At 36.0% G+C, this 21,343-nt stretch overlaps 2 protein-coding genes across 3 annotated transcripts in view; one reads left to right on the top strand and one right to left on the bottom strand.

The window, feature by feature from the left end:
• Positions 1-16,536, top strand: LOC137388741 (coatomer subunit gamma-2-like). The gene is made up of 17 exons (XM_068075197.1): positions 1-99; positions 556-755; positions 931-1,086; positions 1,299-1,391; positions 1,658-1,861; positions 2,136-2,176; positions 4,398-4,571; positions 5,784-5,922; positions 6,398-6,498; positions 6,691-6,886; positions 7,726-7,922; positions 8,672-8,775; positions 8,968-9,152; positions 11,019-11,186; positions 12,878-13,043; positions 13,731-13,967; positions 16,154-16,536. The coding sequence occupies exons 1-17, from the start codon at positions 66-68 to the stop codon at positions 16,381-16,383; spliced, it is 2,625 nt and encodes an 874-aa protein (XP_067931298.1). The 5' UTR covers positions 1-65; the 3' UTR covers positions 16,384-16,536.
• The window catches only part of LOC137386907 (protein NEDD1-like), a 13,703-nt gene continuing 8,833 nt past the window's right edge, over positions 16,474-21,343 (bottom strand). Inside the window, exons 11-14 of one of the 2 annotated variants that reach the window (XM_068073126.1) lie at positions 17,791-17,929; positions 17,374-17,495; positions 16,952-17,050; positions 16,474-16,851 (exon numbers count right to left, since the gene is read on the bottom strand). In XM_068073126.1, the coding sequence (XP_067929227.1) occupies positions 16,747-16,851; positions 16,952-17,050; positions 17,374-17,495; positions 17,791-17,929 (465 nt within the window). In that variant the 3' untranslated portion in view covers positions 16,474-16,746. Of the gene's footprint in view, positions 16,861-16,951; positions 17,051-17,373; positions 17,496-17,790; positions 17,930-21,343 lie in introns of both variants that reach the window. The other variant, XM_068073125.1, reaches the window with a different exon arrangement.

Genomic DNA, 21,343 nt, shown 5'->3' on the forward strand with positions numbered 1-21,343 from the left:
GAAGCTATAAACGTTTTCTTATCGTAGTTGCCGCCGGAGAACGCAAAAAGTCATCTAATTTTATAATGTTGAGACGAGATAAAAAAGAAGAAGAGGCTGGTAAGTGGAGCAGTTTTAAATAGGGCAATTTTGGGTTATGCTATTAGTTGGCTACATCACTATATGGCTACTGAAAGACGTGTGATGAGATATTTATTTCGCCCAATAGTCTGTAATAACTGCTCAATATTGTTTATCCCGTGTTCTGTAGTTGCAGCATTGTAATATTGTAGCATTTAGTCTTTATTTGCTGCTGTGAGATGCAATATAAAGTTGGTCAACAAAAGTTATGTTGTTATTCGGCACTGGGGATCAACCGCTATTGTTGTAAAACCCCCAATAGATGCGTAACGCAGAATATCTGGACAAAGAGTCAATAAATGAAAATATTGCTCAAGTAAATGTTTAAGCATATGGTTATCTCACATATCTGTCCCGGCCCATGGTTATCATATTTAACTGTCTTAAAGGAGTTTGGTTTATAAAGTTATATTACAGTCACTGTATATTTTTTAGGTAATCCGTATGAGAGATTGGACAAAACTGCGGTATTGCAAGAAGCCCGAAGCGTTTTCAACTCTACGCCAGTGAATGCTCGGAAATGTCAGATAATTCTTACAAAGCTTTTGTTTATTATCAGCAAAGGCGAACATCTTGGTCCTAATGAGGCAACTGATACATTTTTCGCTATGACGAAATTGTTTCAATGCAAGGATGTGAGTAAATTTAATTAATGCCTAACTATTTGTAACAATTGTTTTGTGTATACTAAGCATACTGCAGTAACCAAACAATTATTCATCAATTTTATTCGCGTCCAATGCAATCTTAAATTTTGGCAAACGCGCATAGTTAATGCAAATAAAATCTAGTGAATGGAGTGTTTGTCAGGTCACCCTAAGGCGAATGGTCTACCTGGTGATAAAAGACATGGCAGAGATTGCTGAGGATGTAATTATAGTCACATCGAGTCTTACGAAGGACATGACAGGCAAGGAGGACCAGTTCAGAGGTCCAGCTATTCGTGCCCTCTGCAAGATAACAGATGTAAGCTCCACACGCATTAATTTTTTATTTGTAGAGTTTGCCATCTTTTCACAGAGCTGCAGTAATTATCTGTACAATAAAGTAGTACACTTATGACCTTTATACACTAGTATATTGTCAGTACATTTGGCATCACTTTGTTTTCATTTTTTTCATTCATCGGAACATTTTGTAAGCTGGCTCTTTCCACATGAGTTTATTTTATGTTTTAGACTGGCATGCTGCAGAGCATTGAGAGGTATATGAAGCAGGCGATTGTCGACAAAGTACATCCTGTGGCATCGGCTGCCCTGGTTTCTTCTCTTGTGAGTTTTGCTTTCTCCGTAGAAATAGTTTGATGAATTACCTTAGCAGCTTTTTTTCTGGCTGGTTAATTGTTTTGTTGGAGTTCATCTATTTTAATCTTTTTTTTAAAACTTGGCATGTTAACATGCAACATTGTTTGGCTGGACAGTATTTTTAATGTCTCATATTTGTAACTTGAGTTTTATAAATTAGATGCACAGGTGTGTCTCAGCATCAGCTATAGCCGTCTCTTTGAGTGCTTATATATTGCTGCGTTTATTTTTAGCATTTGTGTAAAACTAGTATGGATGTAACGAAACGCTGGGTAAATGAGGCGCAGGAGGCGGTCAATGCCGACAATGTAATGGTGCAGTACCATGCCCTCGGCCTCTTATACCACATCAGGAAACATGACAAACTTGCTGTCACCAAACTTGTACAGAAGTTTACCAGGAGCCAGCTTAAGTCTCCCTATGCCATGTGCCTTCTGGTTAGTCACACAATACGTGTCAGACCACTTCTCAAATGTTGTTTATAATCTGCTATATACTATGCTCCTTTTAGTTGCATGCGTGAATAATTTGAGAAGTGTCTGTTGTCGTGGTTGATGTTGAAGGTTGCAATTGTCTGAGCAGCAGTTACTAGAAGTTGAATCGTACTATACTGCTCTTTCCAAAATATTTCTGTGGGACAAAATTACCCAACATTTGTCTTTGTAGCTTGATAAGCCATCAGCTACTTGCATGTTACAATCTTATTTCCAGATCCGGATCGCTGCCAAACTTGTTGAAGAGGAAGATTTAGGGTAAGTTGTAAGATAGTTCATCATGTAACGCTGCCTAGTCCAGAGGTCATTCAGGTTTGCAAATCAAGTCGGGGGCAGATAATTCCCAAACCTCCACCATGCAGCCCAAAAGTAGTTAAAAAATTTACAACAGATTTCTATGGATAGATTTAAAATTGCTAAACGTAATGCATTTTATACGATGTTAAAAGGTAGCAACATTTTACAGAGAGTAACCAGTCATGCCAGATTCGGTAAAAATAATAGAACGACCATGGCTTGAGCATTTTTGGTCACTTTAGTAAAATATTGTTATTTCTATTGTAATAAAGTGTTTATGTCAGCATGTTACTATTATGGCTGTGATTACTTATGTAATAACACAATATTATTGGTGTTACTGTGTAATATTATATTATTATTAGAGCTGCACAACGATTATAAAAATTGATCGCGATTAATAACTGGTCTGAACCAGTTAATTTTCGATTAATCTTAGAATTAATCTAGCAAAAATCTGCATATTCAAAAACAAAGAATACAGCTACATATAGATTAATTATACTTTAGACAATTGTTAGCAGTAGTACATGTTATGTACAATGTACATAAGTTACAATGTAATAATTATTATGAGTATGAAAACTGTCTATGAAAGTCTTTAATCAAGTCAGCCAAGAGTTGAGACAGCACAGTTTATTCACATTATCTGAATAAAGAGATGCCCTCTTCCTACATACAATATTGCCAGCTTTAGAGAATAGCCGCTCACAGGGGACAGTAGTGCTGGTAGTCAGTAGTATTAGTTATTGTCTGCGACAGCTGGTGATGATTTCTGCGTGGTAGGATGAGAATCAGTTAAAATATATCTTAATGATGATGTGCTGTGGTGGTAAGCAGATTCTTTCTGGCATATACTGCACTTAGCTTTCTTGTTTACGCTTCCACCAACTTACAGAAATGCGCTACCTAGGGTGGAAGATATTTTCTGCTTTCATGTTCCAATAAAGTGTCAATCTTATATTAATGATATTCTGAAGCTGAAATATGATTGTGAGTTTTTTGAAAAATGAAAATACATGTATAATTTACTTGAGAAAGTTTTTAAAAATAAACAAAAATAAACTGTATGATACGTATTAAATAATACTGAAATCACTTTTGTTGCTATTACCTAGAAACATGTTCAAACAACTAACAACGAGGTCGCTTACAGCTAGATCGGCACGGCGCTTGTGCATTGTATTGTATAAACAAGTTTAATGTTAGCGACTCACTGTGTTTTCATAGTTGAGTGCAAAATAATTGTGGTTTAATTTATTGGTAAGAAAGTGTTGCTTGTCATAATATTTATTTGTTAGTAAATTAAATGGTAGTAACCTGCTACGTTAGTATTACTAATGTATGGTACTAAACAGTAAAAATGAAAGGAACCACATCAAGATCATCACCTCGGTTGCATTTTAATTGAAGATTAATTGGCCCAACTCAGTTAATCGTTTATTTGTATTGGTCGCGTTAATCGTTTAATTAACGCGATCATTGTGCAGCTCTAATTTTTATTAATGAGCTATTCCAATTATAATGGATCAATCTATTGAAGTCTACTTGCCAAACTGAGATATTTATTATACAGTAGCAGTTTTAATGTACAGTTCATGGATAGTTATGGCTGCCAGCTTATAAAACACTCTGCTGTATACATGCTCATAAATAGCTGTATAGATGTGGCCACATGGCAGAGTCTGCTCTAAGCTCGGTTTGAAGCAATGCATGCAATGTTTATTGTACTTAAATCAATGCATTTGGATTTTGATGTGTATTATAATAAGTTGCCCTTCTGCATGGCGGATTTTACATAAGTAACATAGCCCGATAGCTGTAGTAAATAAAATTTAGGGTCTGCAAAGGAATTTCCCATGAATTATTAAAGTACAAATTTTATCTCACAACCAACTCAATTCGTTGCATTCTATCGTAACAGATGGGTTTTAAGTATTTGAGTATTTAGGGCCAGGCCACTAATCGGTATGTGGAGTCCTCTGTGGAATATTTAGAACAACAATCTAACTAAAATATATTCCTTGTGATATCCTCTAGTTATTGAACTGGTCATTACTGGCTATTATTACTATCTGAACTGTATAGCTTCTCTGTTTTCATGTTGAGATGACAACTTCATGCAAAATCATTCGATGTCCGTGGCACCAGCGCTGAATGAATATCTGTATTCTGTTTGTAGATGTGATGGACCTCTGTTTGACCTGATAGAGGGATGTCTCAGGCATAAAAGTGAGATAGTCATCTACGAAGCTGCACACGCCATAGTTAACATGAAGCAGACCTCTAGCAAAGAGCTTGCACCCGCTGTCAGCGTTTTACAGCTCTTCTGCAGTTCCCCCAAGCCTACCCTCAGGTATGTCTTTATTATATTCTTCTTCATTCTGAGTTTTTATATTCCTTATAATTTGTTGATTGGCTGCTAATGCTGTAATGTTTCATGTTGTAGCTTCAGGTTTTCCAAACTTAAGATTTCTCAAAATACATTTTTAAATTCTTTCATTCAAACTCTCTTTCTTTGAAAACTACTTTTCCAATCTGCCGTTGAATAGTTTTCGGCATGTTTAATGAAATATATATATAGATGCTGTCAAATAAAGAATCTTTACTAAAACAGGTTTGCTTGTTTTACGCTGCGCAGTAACTTTGAGAAAGTAATGCGTAGATTTAGCAGGCCTTTTGTCATTATGAAGAGTTGAAATTTCAATTACTAGGAAAGGAATTAAACCGGTTGAAACACGCAGAAGAACAGTACGCGTGAAATGATGTCCCTAGTTGCTATCGTTGCGATAGTTGATATTGACTATCACGTTCAAGTTTAGGCCTTACGCGGCTCTATTCTGTCGGTTGCTTTGTAATTATAGATGTCATAATCCTACGTTCTATTCATTTGAGTGTTTTAATCGCAATCGAGTTTTATCGATTTTAATCTTGAAACATCCTGGCAATCAGATCACTTCAAACATCAAAAACAATCGCAAATGATAGGAAATTACCGACTTTCTATTAAAATTGAAAAAAATTGGTGTAAGTTCATCTTTAACGATTAATGACAAAGGATTGGGCTCCCGCGGCAGCTGATGAACTATATGCTTGTATATGAATACAATATTCTTGTGTTTGTACGTATGTACTCTTGTAGTTAAGGTATAGTACTCGTATATTACCCGTTCATTGAGGTAAGTTGGTACTGTGATGTTTGGTGACAATACTAGTGGTGGAATACGATTGATGGCATCAGTTTGGCGACATTTACGCAAACAATGGTACGCTCGATGTCAATGTACATACTTGTCTTGAGTAATAAGCCAGAAGTTCTACTGCCACAACCATGTAAGGTATAAGCTAGTAGGATATAGTCAATACTTGTAGGGTATAGATCTATAGCAAGTGCCAAAATGTTGAAGTATTATCAGTTTTCCTTAGTATTCAGCTCTTGCTGTGTTGGTGTCACATTGAGCTTGTGTCTCTTTGACCTACTTGGGCTGACATCGGCGCTCGAGCTTTAAAAAAGATGCCAAAAAGTTTTGAACTTTACAGACAAAAAGTACATCGTGAACATTTGCAGGTTTGCCGCCGTGAAGACACTGAACAAAGTGGCCATGAAGCATCCGGCAGCAGTCACCGCTTGTAATCTTGACCTTGAGAACCTCATTACCGACAGTAACAGAAGCATTGCAACTTTAGCTATTACTACTTTGCTGAAGGTGGGTACTCTCTGCATATGCCTTCTGATGGCTTATCTCCATGTGTCTCTGTATGACTGCCAGAGTTTCCTCTTGGTTCTGTCTAGTTTACTGTTTGTCTGTAATACCTTGTATACTCCTCCATAACTTCAGAATTCTATGAACCCCTGTGCCTGTTGTTCTATTAAAAACGCTCTATTAGAGAGCTATACGTAGCTCCTTGATCTCAAGTAATTCTGTGATATAATACATGTATGTAGTTTTTATGGTTTATAATATCTCTGTTTCACTCTACGAACCTCAGTAATGTTTTCAGCCTCTGTGTTCACTCAACGATCCTTCATGTATCTTTTTAGCTAGCTATACAGAGGTGTTCAATAATAATATAAGTTGTCATGTGACCGTCACTCACTACCTGTGCAACAGAGTTGATGTTATGTGTATAAGAGGGTGTGGTATAGCCCGAGTATTATTTAGATCTATCACTTGTTTTCAGACTGGCTCGGAAAGCAGTGTGGACCGGCTGATGAAACAGATAGCGTCTTTCATGTCGGAGATATCAGACGAGTTCAAGATTGTCGTGGTTGAGGCCATCAGGTACGGTCCCAACATTTGTAAAGGAAATATAGCCTTAGTACAGGGTTGAAAAATTATTTTTATATTATAGCTGGTAGAACGCATCAACCCTTTCTATAAATATACTTGTCTTCATTTTATTAACTTATCGATGGAAGCTGTCTCATTGATGTGATGAAAAAGTATTATTATTGTCCCTGCTGTCTCATGTAGAGCCCTTTGTCAGAAGTACCCAAGGAAACATGGCGTTATGATGCAGTTTCTTTCTTCGATGCTGCGAGAGGAGGGAGGGTTTGAGTACAAGAAAGCCATTGTAAACACGATTATAACCATCATTGATGAAAATGGAGATGGCAAGGAAGCCGGGCTAAGTCATCTCTGTGAATTCATTGAGGACTGCGAACACACGGTATGAGACACGCATTTGTCTATTCACCCAGTAACATATCTCACGGATAAACTTGTTGATGCGAGTGCTGATATATTTAGTGAAGTTGTTGACGCGAGTGCTGACAACAGTGAAGTTGTTGATGGGAGAGCTGACAACAACAGTGAAGTTGTTGATGTGAGTGCTGACAACAGTGAAGTTGTTGATGCGAGTGCTGACAACAGTGAAGTTGTTGATGCGAGTGCTGACAACAACAGTGAAGTTGTTGATGCGAGTGCTGACAACAGTGAAGTTGTTGATGCGAGTGCTGACAACAACAGTGAAGTTGTTGATGTGAGTGCTGACAACAGTGAAATTGCTCACGGAATGTTTCATCTTGTTAGCTTTGGTTGCCTCAGACAGCTCTCTCAACTGTTGTCATCTGGCTGATCACTGATATGTAGCAATGAAGGTGAGTCTAAGATTAGGAATGTGTTGATCATATTGTTTTGCTTTTCTTTGTCACGTAGGTAGGTTAGTAGCTGCGGTATGTTTGTCTGTTTATCTTCTCCAGTTTCTAAATTAACAGAAAGGTAATCTTTAATGTAGGTAATTATTCATATTTAACCGGCAGAAGTAATTATAAAAACAAATGCCAAAGAATGTCTCTTGTTATTTTGGAAATTGTCTTATTTGTCTGAGATTCTTGTTGTCCCGTGACTTGCATTTCTATAAGTTTTTCTGCCCTTGCCCTTGAGGGCGTCTCATTAGAAGTATTGTAGACCCAAATATTTGTTGTCTGCTTTGATACAATAAGCTTTATTATAAATGACAGGCGGTTTTTGTTTGTTCTCTATTTTACCTAGAGCCTAATGTTACAGGTTTTAGCCACGAGAATTCTACACTTATTGGGACGGGAGGGTCCTCGGACCCCTCAACCTAGCAAATACATCCGATTCATTTACAATCGTGTGATTCTGGAGAGTGCAGCTGTGAGAGCTGCTGCTGTGACAGCACTGGCTAAGTTCGGAGCTCATTGCGAAGAGCTGTTGGACAGCATTATTGTTTTGTTGGAGAGGTCAGTGTATAACATCTTTATCCCTGTCCTCTGCTCTTTGGGAATTATACCCTTAGGAATGGCGATCGCTGGATGTTGCGCTGCTACTTTCCAAGTCGCAGAGTTTGTCCAAAGGTCTTTTATATGAATGTTGTTACAAATATTTCCAGCATTTGGTCTATACAGAATGCCATCCAGGTGGTGATCTGAACAGTTACCCTATTGTCATAGTTCATGTATTGAGAGTGAGAGGATGGTAGAGTTATAAATTACTAAGGAAATAAAATCAATATTTTTGTTAATATAGTTTTTGGCTGATACCAATTTATATGAAATGTGTAATAACATTCAGTAGTGCAATTTTCAATGGTTTCAAATTTTAATTTTACTTTTCATTTTAATGGTTTAAAATCGAAACTACAACACAGGAAGAATAATGGTCGAACTGATGGCAATAAAGTGAATGGATAATAAATGGCCGTTATCTTGCTTGCTGTTCAACTCTCACAATGTGTGAACTGTTTAGGACACCTGACGGGCTAATAGATCTACATTTTAGTTTCGTTTTGCTATTACTGAAAGTTTCAATAAAATATTCCCTTCTCTAATGTTCAAAAGCTTATTTTGGACAAAATATATTAGTTATAATGCATGTTTCACTCTGCCTTTGTTCAAGCTTCCTTTTGGTAGGTTATATTGAGCAGCTGATAACCCTGATGATGTACTGTGATAGGCATGTTGTAGTCATACCATTGTGTTTGATTTCATAGGTGCTGCATGGACACAGATGATGAGGTGAGGGACAGGGCCACCCTTTACCTAACCATACTTCAGCAGAGACAGACTGCTCTCAACTCCCATTTCATCCTCAATGGTCAGTCTCTATGTCAGGCACCTTGAGCTTGCAAGCCGCAGCACCGCCTGTTGTGATATCAATTTTTCTTTTCTAATATTATTTCGAAGATGTGTGATCGATGTATATCATACTGCCACGGTGCCATTGTAAATGGAGCATTATCTCTTTGTGTTGTATTCCTAAAGTTCTCATTCTAGCCTTTTGTTGCAGGTCTTCAGGTGTCGATAGTCGGTCTCGAGAGGGCTCTGCACAACTACTCGACCAATCTCGCTCCATCGGCGCCATTTGACATGAAGACTGTGCCAATAGACACACAGCCCATGGCTGAGCAGCGGTCATCCGGCATGGGCATGGGTCTCAGCGCCACTGGGGAGCCTCGTGCTGACGCTAAGAAGGTTGGTTCTGCCTCTTCACATCTCTCAGCTCTATTAGACTGCAGCTCTGAGCGTGACTTAATGTTATTTCTTTTAACCTTTAATCGCTAGCTAAATATGTTTATAATAATAATAACAGTAGTACTATAATAGGAAGGTTGCAACCAGGAAGTCATCTCAAAGTATGTTTTCATATATTTGTACATTTATTTACAATTTAACAGAAAATATTTCTTGCTGTACTAAGTATAAGCTGTTGTCTTGGTAGACACCGCCAAAGGTTTCTCTGACCCGATTTTGTTTTATATAGTTTTGATAGCGAAATTTCATTCTAGTGAGTATTGTGTAGTCGAATCTCTAGCTAGGTCTGTTTGATGTACAGGTTGCTAGTACTCAGATGTATATGTTTGTATACTTCATGTACATGTTGCTAGTACTCAGGATGTATATGTTTGTATACTTCATGTACATGTTGCTAGCACTCAAGATGTGTATGTTTGTATACTTCATGTACATGTTGCTAGTACTCAAGATGTATATGTTTGTATACTTCATGTTCATGTTGCTAGTACTCAAGATGTGTATGTTTGTATACTTCATGTACATGTTGCTAGTACTCAGATGTATATGTTTGTATACTTCATGTACATGTTGCTAGTACTCAGATGTATATGTTTGTATACTTCATGTACATGTTGCTAGTACTCAGATGTATATGTTTGTATGCTTCATGTACATGTTGCTAGTACTCAAGATGTGTATGTTTGTATACTTCATGTACATGTTGTTAGTACTCAAGATGTGTATGTTTGTATATTTCATGTACATGTTGCTAGTACTCAAGATGTGTATGTTTGTATACTTCATGTACATGTTGTTAGTACTCAAGATGTGTATGTTTGTATACTTCATGTACATGTTGCTAGTACTCAAGATGTGTATGTTTGTATACTTCATGTACATGTTGCTAGTACTCAAGATGTGTATGTTTGTATACTTCATGTACATGTTGCTAGTACTCAAGATGTGTATGTTTGTATACTTCATGTACAGGTTGCTAGTACTCAGATGTATATGTTTGTATACTTCATGTACATGTTGCTAGTACTCAGATGTATATGTTTGTATACTTCATGTACATGTTGCTAGTACTCAGATGTATATGTTTGTATACTTCATGTACATGTTGCTAGTACTCAGATGTATATGTTTGTATACTTCATGTACATGTTGCTAGTACTCAGATGTATATGTTTGTATGCTTCATGTACATGTTGCTAGTACTCAAGATGTGTATGTTTGTATACTTCATGTACATGTTGCTAGTACTCAAGATGTGTATGTTTGTATACTTCATGTACATGTTGCTAGTACTCAAGATGTGTATGTTTGTATACTTCATGTACATGTTGCTAGTACTCAAGATGTGTATGTTTGTATACTTCATGTACATGTTGCTAGTACTCAAGATGTGTATGTTTGTATACTTCATGTACATGTTGCTAGTACTCAAGATGTGTATGTTTTTATACTTCATGTACATGTTGCTAGTACTCAAGATGTGTATGTTTGTATACTTCATGTACATGTTGCTAGTACTCAAGATGTGTATGTTTGTATACTTCATGTACATGTTGCTAGTACTCAAGATGTGTATGTTTGTATACTTCATGTACATGTTGCTAGTACTCAAGATGTGTATGTTTGTATGTTTGATGTACAGGTTGCTAGCACTCAAGATGTGTATGTTTGTATGTTTGATGTACAGGTTGCTAGCACTCAAGTTGTGTATGTTTGATGTACTGGTTGCTAACACTCAAGATGTGTATGTTTCATGTACATGTTGCTAGTACTCAAGATGTGTATGTTTGTTTGTTTGCTGTACAGGTTGCTAACACCCAAGATGTGTATGCCGAGCAGCTCGCCGCTGTACCACAGATTGCTAAGCTTGGCACAGTCTTCAAGTCCGCGCAGGCTGTTGAACTCACTGAGAGTGAAACGGAGTATGTGGTTAGATGCGTCAAGCATGTATTCCCTAATCACCTTGTCTTTCAGGTATGAAAAAGTATTCCTTATTCCTCTCTGTGTGTAGTAAAGATACAAGTAGGTATTCCTTATTCCTCTCTGTGTGTAGTAAAGATACAAGTAGGTATTCCTTATTCCTCTCTGTGTGTAGTAAGGATACTAGTAGGTATTCCTTATTCCTCTCTGTGTGTAGTAAAGATACAAGTAGGTATTCCTTATTCCTCTCTGTGTGTAGTAAAGATACAAGTAGGTATTCCTTATTCCTCTCTTGTGTGTAGTAGAGATAAAAGTAGGTATTCCTTATTCCTCTCTGTGTGTAGTAAAGATAAAAGTAGGTATTCCTTATTCCTCTCTGTGTGTAGTAAGGATATAAGTAGTGATAATGGAAACAGCAAAAGATCAGTATGCTGTGCTGCAAATTTTTGACTAGTTTAAACTCTGAGACTCGATGTACGAGTTGACAACTCTCAATACTGATTACCTGCTGTTTGGTTTAGAGAGGAAAATTTTATGAATTTTCCATTTTCTCAGGGCAGCTGGTTCCCCAATCACTTGGCTATTGGATTATTAATACAGTAATTACCTTGAGATATGAGCTTGATGCATTGCAGAACCGAGCCCATATGTCAATTTTCTCGATCTCAAAATTTTTTGCTATATAAAATAACTATGCGTTAAATACAAATTACTCCGTTCCCATCCTCTGAAAAAACACCTAAACAGGATATTACAATGGAAAAACACGTTTATAATTGATCTAATTCACCACCTATGCTTACAATAATTATAAATCCCTATCTAATGATCTGATCTGCAAAAACTGACATATGACAGTGAGACAGACGGTAGTTGCAACACGTTCGTTACGCTATACTTTTGTGACACTGTGTAATATAATATAGCAAACTTTACATTTGACTAAAATGAACCTAGCCTAGGTCTACTATACGCACACTTAAAAATTAGTTTTAATAGTACATCACCTTAAACTTATTTCTTATTTTGTTTCCATTATCATTTTTTACCTTTCTTTTTTTAGCTTGGCTTTTTTTGCCTTGCCTCATTTTCACCTTCACTTTTAGCTGGCCTTTTTAAAACCTTTTCAAATTGATCTGCCGAGGAAAACCGAGTGATGCTGCTCTTGTAAGCAGGCCACCTGCCGCATCGAACACTGTCTCATTCGCTCATATTTCAAGTTGTTTCATATCCGAAGGCAAAAATTTGCTTGAAATTTTTTTCGTATTTGAAGGTATTACTGTAATAACCGTGAACAGCTGTTGAACAAAGATTAAGGGTCAAAACACTCTGCAAATGTCATTTATTACTTAACAAATCGTTTTGTCTTTCGCTCATGTTTACAAACTACTGCTGCCTTTTTCCACCTCTGCATCAGCGATGTCATTTACCTAATAAGGTCATATGGTCAACCAATATTTTCTGCCGCTGCATCATGAAGCCCTACCTACAGTGATAACATTTCGGACTTGAGTTACTGTATCCTATAAGTACAGTGAAACTATACTATGTATTAAACTGTATCCTATAAGTGCAGTTATACTGTATTACTTATTAAACTGTGTACTATAAGTACAGTTATGCTATATTATATATTAAACTGCATTCTATAAGTACAACGATATTATATTATATATTAAACTGTATCCCACAAGTACAGTCATACTATAGTATGTATCGAGTGGACTGTCTTATTATTGCTCCAGTTTGACTGCACAAACACTCTCAATGATCAAGTACTGGAGAATGTCTCTGTGCAAATGGAAAGTGCTGAAGGATACACAGTTGTTAGTACGGTTGAAGCCGACCGGCTCGGATACAATACACCCGGGATCACCTACACAATTGTCGAGCTTCCACCTGATGGTGCAGGTATGATATAACAAGACACACTTTTTGTAGTGTTTTGTTAAAATAGCAAGGGGGTATTTATATGAAATAACATTAGACCACATGTTTGATCTTCTGATAAACTGTTGTAGAAAGTTTTGACTCCAGACCATGTTCTAAAGTAAATCTAAACAATAGCAAAATGATTTTTCTCGTTTAGTTTATTTTTATTGATTCTTACCTAACTTCATTCACCTTTTTCTCATCTAGATAACAACTTGAAACTTTGTGTCATTTGATGGGGTGATAAACACAGACACCTATTGAAATGGTTATTTTAAAGGGAGCTAATTTTGTGACAATATTTTTCTCACCGGCGTCGAACTGAGGCTACTTTTCTACGTGTACGAGTTGGTTGAAAAGGCTACAAGTCATTCTCAAACCATGAAGCCAGCGGGTTAACTTGATCAAATCAAACTTGCGATCAAATTCGCAAAAGGTTGAGATTTGCTAGTATGTCAAACCATTGGAATTGTTGTTTGTCATGCATCCCACAGCTCAGTACAAGTAATTCTTACCTTGGATATAGCACTATATTTATCTTGCCATTAATTGACACATGCAGCATTTACTATATACGAGCTTGACAGCTCGTATATCGAGCTGTCAAGTCACCACATGCTGGAGAATGTGACATATTTGTTACTTGTTATCTCCGCTATTCCATAGTCTCTGGCACATTCACGTGTCTGCTCAAATACCTGGTGAAAGACTGTGATCCTAGTACCGGGGAGACAGATGATGAAGGCTATGATGACGAGTACGCTTTAGAGGATGTTGATGTAGCTGTTGCGGATTACATGCAGAGGGTTTCCTTAGCCAACTTTGGAGCTGCCTGGGAGGAACTCGGTCCAGAGCATGAACTGGAGGACACCTTTTCACTCAGTCACATGACTTATCTAGAAGGTGAGTATTGCAATTGACACAATGCACTAGGAGTGACATGTACAGCATTTCCCAGAAAATCTGCTTCGCCTCTTGTGCGAGCCTACATGCATTATAATTACATACCTATACCTACATTACCTCGAAACACGTGATGTCTTTCGAATGGCATCACTACAGGTCTAAAGCTGGTCCCACCCGCAGCTTCATCTATATATATTTCTCAAAGTTTGTCGTCGTTGTATATGTCCAGCTATAGCTATTAAAATCTTGGAATAAAGAATCCGTAAAGCTGAAGATTGGATCTCAAAACCTCCCGTTCACCAGTCTGACTGACCAGTTCAGCCACACCAGCTTGATAGAATAGATAGGCGATATATGTCGCTATATGGGAGCCAATACTCTACCGCTTGCGGTCATGGCGCAAAGTGATAGCTTAATGTCATGGAGAGGGGTAGTTCTTATTAGTAAGCTTCCTCATATTATCCATTGGCAATGTGTTAGGCGAATAACAAGTGGCAGGCAACTCTCATTACCTCTCATTGTTTATAAGCTGATTTTTAATACTCGGGCAGCACAGCTAGTATACATATGAAGACCCCAATGGAAAAACCAGTGATGTCACACTTTTGCAGTTTTGAGAAAATCAATTTTTAAGTTTTGAGACTGGATCATGCAATGAAAATGCAGTTTATGACAAATAAAGTAAGTTTATTGACAGATACATAGTTTGGTGCTTATAAAATAATATTTTCAACTCTGAATATTGATTTTTTGGAATTCAGTGGTCAAAAATGAACATGCATGTTGGCAACGGACATCACCTATTTTTTCATTTGAATGCACTAAAAAGGTTTTGCTCGATAAAAAATTATGTTTTTTTCCACTTTAAACTATATTTAGCTACAATGTATAATATGAGTACAGTAACACAACCAGTAATTAATAGCAGTTTAAAGTTTCACTACAATGTCTAAATTTCATCACTATCTGCTGTCACAACATCGATGGTTGTAAGATTGTCAAAAAATTGTTGATTCTCTAATTTGCAAAACCGTTTAAGGACCTGCAAATCTTGGTATTTTGCTTTGCTGATTGGCAATCGACTGGTGGTAATGCAAGTTGTAGAGCTCAACAAGGAAGCTTATTAGATGGTTTTTCAATAGCACTCTCGATGTAACTGTCATTCCATGATTCTCTATAAAACGCCATGAGCTTGCTTCCTGTATTCGCAACTTTCACTTGACGCATAGGCCTAGTTTTCATTGGGCAGGTTTTCTGGTACATCTGTTAAGATATTCTGTGTTATTGAAGAACTTTGAGCTGTTAAGACGAATTATATGAAAGGGTTTAGGATGTTTGCGAGCATTTTGAAACAACCTTACCCAATCAGATTTTACTCAATTTACATCGGACTTGCAATTCACTGCATGCATGTCTCAATCACATTCCATGCAAGAATGTTCACACATTGACTAGCTTATCGTGATCTTGTTAAAAAAGGTTTTCTCATACACAAGCCAATGAAAATAGTGAATGAGTGTAGTTTTTTTTCTATCCAGTGTATCTAACACAGAACAAATCTAACTCCACTACTTCGGGACCAATGCGACTTTCAAATGACATTTTTCTTTCCACTTTACACACAGTCATTAGCAAACATAAATAAGCGTCTTGTTGATTCTTTGCAGTGTAAAATTGATTTAAATCAGTAAACAATTTGTGCTTGTCAGCTACACATCATTTCAAAGCGTTTTTACCGTTTGCATAAGCAATTTGCTCCTGTTGTGTGGCTAGACACCTTTTGCCTTCTTTTGTGCACTACCACCTTTTCTTTGTTTTCTAGGCTTTTCAGTTTATTCTGAATACTCAGATCTATCTCCAGATGCCATCATTATTAATAATATTTTAACACACAATCATTGCGGCTAGCTAAGCAACATTAAACAATGCAAGACCGCGTTAACGAACAAAACGCTGTTTGATTGGTTAGCTGTTGGACTTAACCGATTTTTCCATATTACGGCTTGGACATCTCTTGTTTATTCATTTGAGCATAAAATTTAAACACAGTTTTTCATAGGATAACACTGGTTTTTCCAGCTTTTTAATTCACCATACAATTCTACAGTGCCAAAACTACAGGTGAGTAGCAATAACCCAAAATGTGACATCACTGGTTTTTCCATATATTCTCATGTTTGTAGAAGCTGTGAAGGAAATAGTGAAATTCCTTGGCATGGCTCCGTGTGAGCGCTCAGACAAGGTTACTGACGGAAAGTCGTCTCACCAATTGCTATTGGCCGGGGTGTTCACAGGAGGGCATAAAACATTGGTGAGAGCAAAGCTTGCCCTATCTGATGGGGTAACAATGCAGTTGACCGTCCGCTCAACTGATGCAAATACATCTGAGATAGTGGTCAGCGCTATTGGCTAGGTTTGCTGCCTTCGCAAAACATTGACATATGTTGGCTTGATTCTAAAGCCAAAACTAGCTTCATAATTTACAACTGATGTCAACCATTGGTACCATGATAAATAATATGTATTTTATGTTTATTTTCACTACACGCTACGGTTTTGCAGCCCACTTTGAAATGCATGATGGCTTTCAGCAAGTTCACATAGATATAAAAATAGAGTCTCATGATGAATGGATATAAATAATGTCATACAAGGAGATGAGCACAAAAGATATGTTCATATCAGTATCGAGTCACTAGCAGATTCTACTGGGTGTAGCCAGTACCTATACATGTGTGTACAGATTGTCACGCTTATGTTATCTGCTGGCTTCTCTCTAATATGTACGCTTCAATCGTTCAAGTTCTGCTCGCAATTCTTCATTTTCTCGGACTAAATTCTGATTGAGGGAGTGCTGGGAAGTCTGTGATTCTACATGCACCTGCAAGAACTGCATAATGTTTGACAGGAAATTATCACAAGTTATTTGTAAACAAAGATTACTGTCGTAGGCCTGCCTGTTGGAGTAACATAATCCATACCTGTAAAAGATGAAATTGCTTTATCATCTCAAAATGATGATCGAGGACGGTTTGCTGGAATTCCTCCTTCATTGCATCCACCATGTCCTTGATTTCAGTCTGCCAAATACAAAGGTCAAACAAACACCTTCACAAACCATTTTTAAAATGAGATTCAGTTGCAATATAGTTGACTTGACACGCTTGTATCCATCAGCCTGCTAGTGCCGCTCGCCTGGTAGTGGAGAAATTTCTGTAGCAAATACCCATGTGAAAGGTAAAAGTGCCATGCTGATGACTTATTTTTATGATAGCTGATCTATTGGTAAGCTAAAATCACTTGTGAGCAGCTGGAAGTACCATGAATAACATATCACACATTGCCTAATAGTGAGGCAGATCATGTGTTGCTGGTGGAGACAACTACAGGTAATTGAACTTACAACAAGCTCGGACTTCAACTGTTGTTTCAGGTCTTCCTTCAATCTAGTTGTGAGGGGATCATCAGCAGCTCTGTAACCTGCTTGGCTAGGCGGCCCAGAACTTTCAGCACTCCAATTTACCCCTGTAGCATATACATGTAGGTATAGCAGGTGTAACACCAAAATAGTTTATACAGAACATTCACCGATTTCTTTACTGTATGTGTCAATTGTAGGCTTTATGCTAGATGATAGAAAAACAGTGAAGTTATGTTGAAAGATGATCTACATGTATGTAGTTGAACTTGGGCTAGTAGAGTCGTAGCCTCCACTTTATTCTGGTACAATAAATCTACCAATAGAATAAAGTGAAAAGCTTTGTTACTTGTCAGTCTGGCCATGACACCTGTATAAAGGCAACCAGTCCTGCTAGCGTACCTGGAGCTGATTTTGCAAACTGAATGCTGCTAAGTTTTCCTGAAGGAGTAGATACATCAGCGTCTGGTGAAAGGCGGTTGATACGTGACTTACCGCGAGCTGAAGTAGGTGGAGTTGGAAGCTCCCTTCGGTGAAAAGTCTAGAAAAAAACATGAGACACCATGTCAAACTACTGTATATCATAAACTAGCGTGCTCATCTAATAATAAACACAACATAATTTTGTACACAACGATGAAAACTAGTGTAGATAACTTCGACCTCAAAAAGATTTCAAGAACAATGGCCCAGCATGTCACTCATACGTAGACAAGCCAAGCCCTCCTAATTGTCCTAGTTTATGATCAGCAGCCAATCCGTAATATAGCATAAGATGTGACATTGTTGGATGTACATAATGGGCAACACATATAACTAGTGTTACGCCGAAACAAAATAGTGCCCTAAAGTAGTGCCGATTATACAGAAGAATATTGATTATACCATAAAAAGACCTGATAACTATAAGACCTGCAGAGTTAGGATGGCAAGCTAATTTTAGTAACACAACCAACAAAAAAAACAAATCAATGTTTAGTAAAAAAAATTTTTTCACTCTCTTACCAAGATGTGATGGGTAACTGAAGAAACTACGGTTGATGTGGCCAGAGCCTGAGAGCGTGTATATTTTATAAACAGAAAGTCAATTAGTTTTAGTGTGAAGCTCTTGTTGCTGAGAAGTTTTCTATTTCTGTTTACTTTGCTCTTCAGGCATCGATTGCATCAACTGCCTCAACTCTCACATCCGAGTTTACCTCAGCAACTGCATAAACTCTAGCACTCGCATATATTGCATCAACTTCAAAAACTAAAAACTGCATCAACAGCATCAACTTCATAAACTGGAGCAACTGCGTCAAATGCATAAACCACTCAACTCGATAAAATGCATCAACTGGAGCAACTGTATGCACTGCATGAACTGCATCAACTTCGTCAATTCAATCAGCTGCACCAATTCCATCAACTCCATTCACACCAGTGACCGCATCAACTATAGCTACTGCATGTATTGCATCACCTACAAAACTTGTATCAACAGCATAAACTATTTCAACTGCATCTTAAACTCCATTATTATTATTATTAAAAACTCCATTATTATTAAAAACTCCCATTATTATTAAAAACTCCCATTATTATTAAAAACTCCCATTATTATTAAAAACTCCCATTATTATTAAAAACTCCCATTATTATTAAAAACTCCCATTATTATTATTATTAAAAACTCCATTATTATTATTAAAAACTCCATTATTATTATTAAAAACTCCATTATTATTATTATTAAAAACTCCATTATTATTATTAAAAACTCCATTATTATTATTATTAAAAACTCCGTTATTATTATTATTAAAAACTCCATTACTATTATTAAAAACTCTATTATTATTAAAAACTCCGTTATTATTATTAAAAACTCTATTAATATTAAAAACTCCAGTAATATTATTAAAAACTTCAGCAATATTATTAAAAACTTCATTATTATTATTATTAAAAACGCCATTATTATTATTAAAAACTATTATTATTATTAGGAACTCCATTATTATTATTAAAAACTCCATTATTATTATTATTAAAAACTCCATTAATATTATTAAAAACTCCATTATTATAATTAAAAACTCCATTATTATTATTAAAAACTCCATTATTATTATTATTAAAAACTCCATTATTATTAAAAACTCCAGTAATATTATTAAAAACTCCATTATTATTATTAAAAACTCCATTATTATTATTATTAAAAACTCCGTTATTATTATTAAAAACTCCATTATTATTATTAGGAACTCCATGATTATTATTAAGAACTCCATTATTATTAAAAACTCCATTATTATTATTAAAAACTCCATTATTATTATTAAAAACTCCATTATTATTATTAAAAACTCCATTATTATTAGGAACTCCATTATTATTAAAAACTCAATTATTATTATTAGGAACTCCATTATTATTATTAAAAACTCCAGTAATATTATTAAAAACTCCAGTAATATTATTAAAAACTCCATTATTATTAAAAACTCTATTATTATTAAAAACTCCATTATTATTATTAAAGACTCCATTATTATTATTAGGAACTCCATTATTATTATTAAACACTCCAGTAGTATTATTAAAAACTGTTATTATTAAAAACTCCATTATTATTATTAAAAACTCCAGAAATATTATTAAAAACTCCATTATTATTATTATTATTATTAAAAACTCCATTATTATTATTAAAAACTATTATTATTATTAGGAACTTCATTATTATTAAAAACTCCATTATCATTATTAAAAACTCCATTATTATTATTAAAAACTTTAATCAGTATGTCATTAGAAACTAATGTTCTGTCGGCAGCCATTTTTACATTTTTCAGTCGGATAAAAGTGCCCTCAGTATTTGGCAATATCTCAAGAGCTGATATTCCAATTAACTTGAAACTTACAAAGTAAATGTATGCTACAAATGTGTACCACACGGAAGCACGAAAAAGCAAAGCAGAACTCAGACGTCGAGTTTACTCAGGCTTAGGATCAAGTGGACAAACACTTTCCCCAAATTAGCTTAGGCCAGACTTGAAAGTGCTAAAGGATGTTCATTTACAGAGAATGACTACATGAAAAGAATGAAGGATTGTTTTATCCAACAAAATTATTAAGATATATTGAGCATTAGTGTTTGTCTTGCAAGTATTCGCCCCATAATGGTCAATGTGAAAAGTTTGCATGTACTGATTAAAAGGTGAATGTTCTGCCATAAGATGTACATTTGTAGTCTTCCAGATTGCTAACGCAAGAATGAATTACTGCGCAAGGCGTGTTTGCAAGCTGAGTAGCATACAATGATATAAAATAGAACAAACTAACATACGTATATAATTAATAAAAACAACTGCAACCAACAAGACATGCAAATTTGAACCTCAAATCACCCAATAAACAAACTATTATGTTCTGGATGTGCACCTATTGTAAACCAGCTCCAAAAATGTGCTGAAAAACCATTGGTGGAGCTGGAAATGAACTGACAAGGGAACAACTCTGCAAATATTACTCATTTGAAGTGCCCCTCGGTTCTACCAATCAAGTAGCAATACAGTGAAGTAGATGCTTTAGCTCTACTGCAGTTTTATGATTCACAGCTAACCATTCACACCGTATGCATCCAACAAAATATTATTCTTTATATGGAATGTATTATCCTTATATGGAGTTTACAGTTTTTGCACAAGGACATTCAGTGTCTTTTCTTTTTTTTTGATGTGAGAAGAGAACACAACTCGCAATATGTCCATCTTCAGATTTAGACAAACCAAAGTTTTATGGAATTGTTTCACTAGGCCATTTTATAGTTCCACTTATGATTTAATTGCTCAAGCCTCAGTTAGTTTCAAATATGCATGTATTTTCACAATTTCTACCCACGCTGAAGTGGAAAATTTTTAAATTATTTGATTTAATAATACACACGTAATATTTCATTAAAGGCTAG

The sequence above is a fragment of the Watersipora subatra genome, chromosome 2 (assembly GCF_963576615.1).
Source record: "Watersipora subatra chromosome 2, tzWatSuba1.1, whole genome shotgun sequence".
In the NCBI taxonomy this organism is placed as follows: domain Eukaryota; kingdom Metazoa; phylum Bryozoa; class Gymnolaemata; order Cheilostomatida; family Watersiporidae; genus Watersipora; species Watersipora subatra.

Bases quoted from the DNA above. Each gene is read 5' to 3' on its own strand.
- LOC137388741 (XM_068075197.1), top strand. From the start codon at position 66: ATGTTGAGACGAGATAAAAAAGAAGAAGAGGCTG. The intron at 756-930 runs GTGAGTAAATTT...AGTGTTTGTCAG, and splicing joins AATTGTTTCAATGCAAGGAT to GTCACCCTAAGGCGAATGGT. The intron at 1,392-1,657 runs GTGAGTTTTGCT...GTTTATTTTTAG, and splicing joins CTGCCCTGGTTTCTTCTCTT to CATTTGTGTAAAACTAGTAT.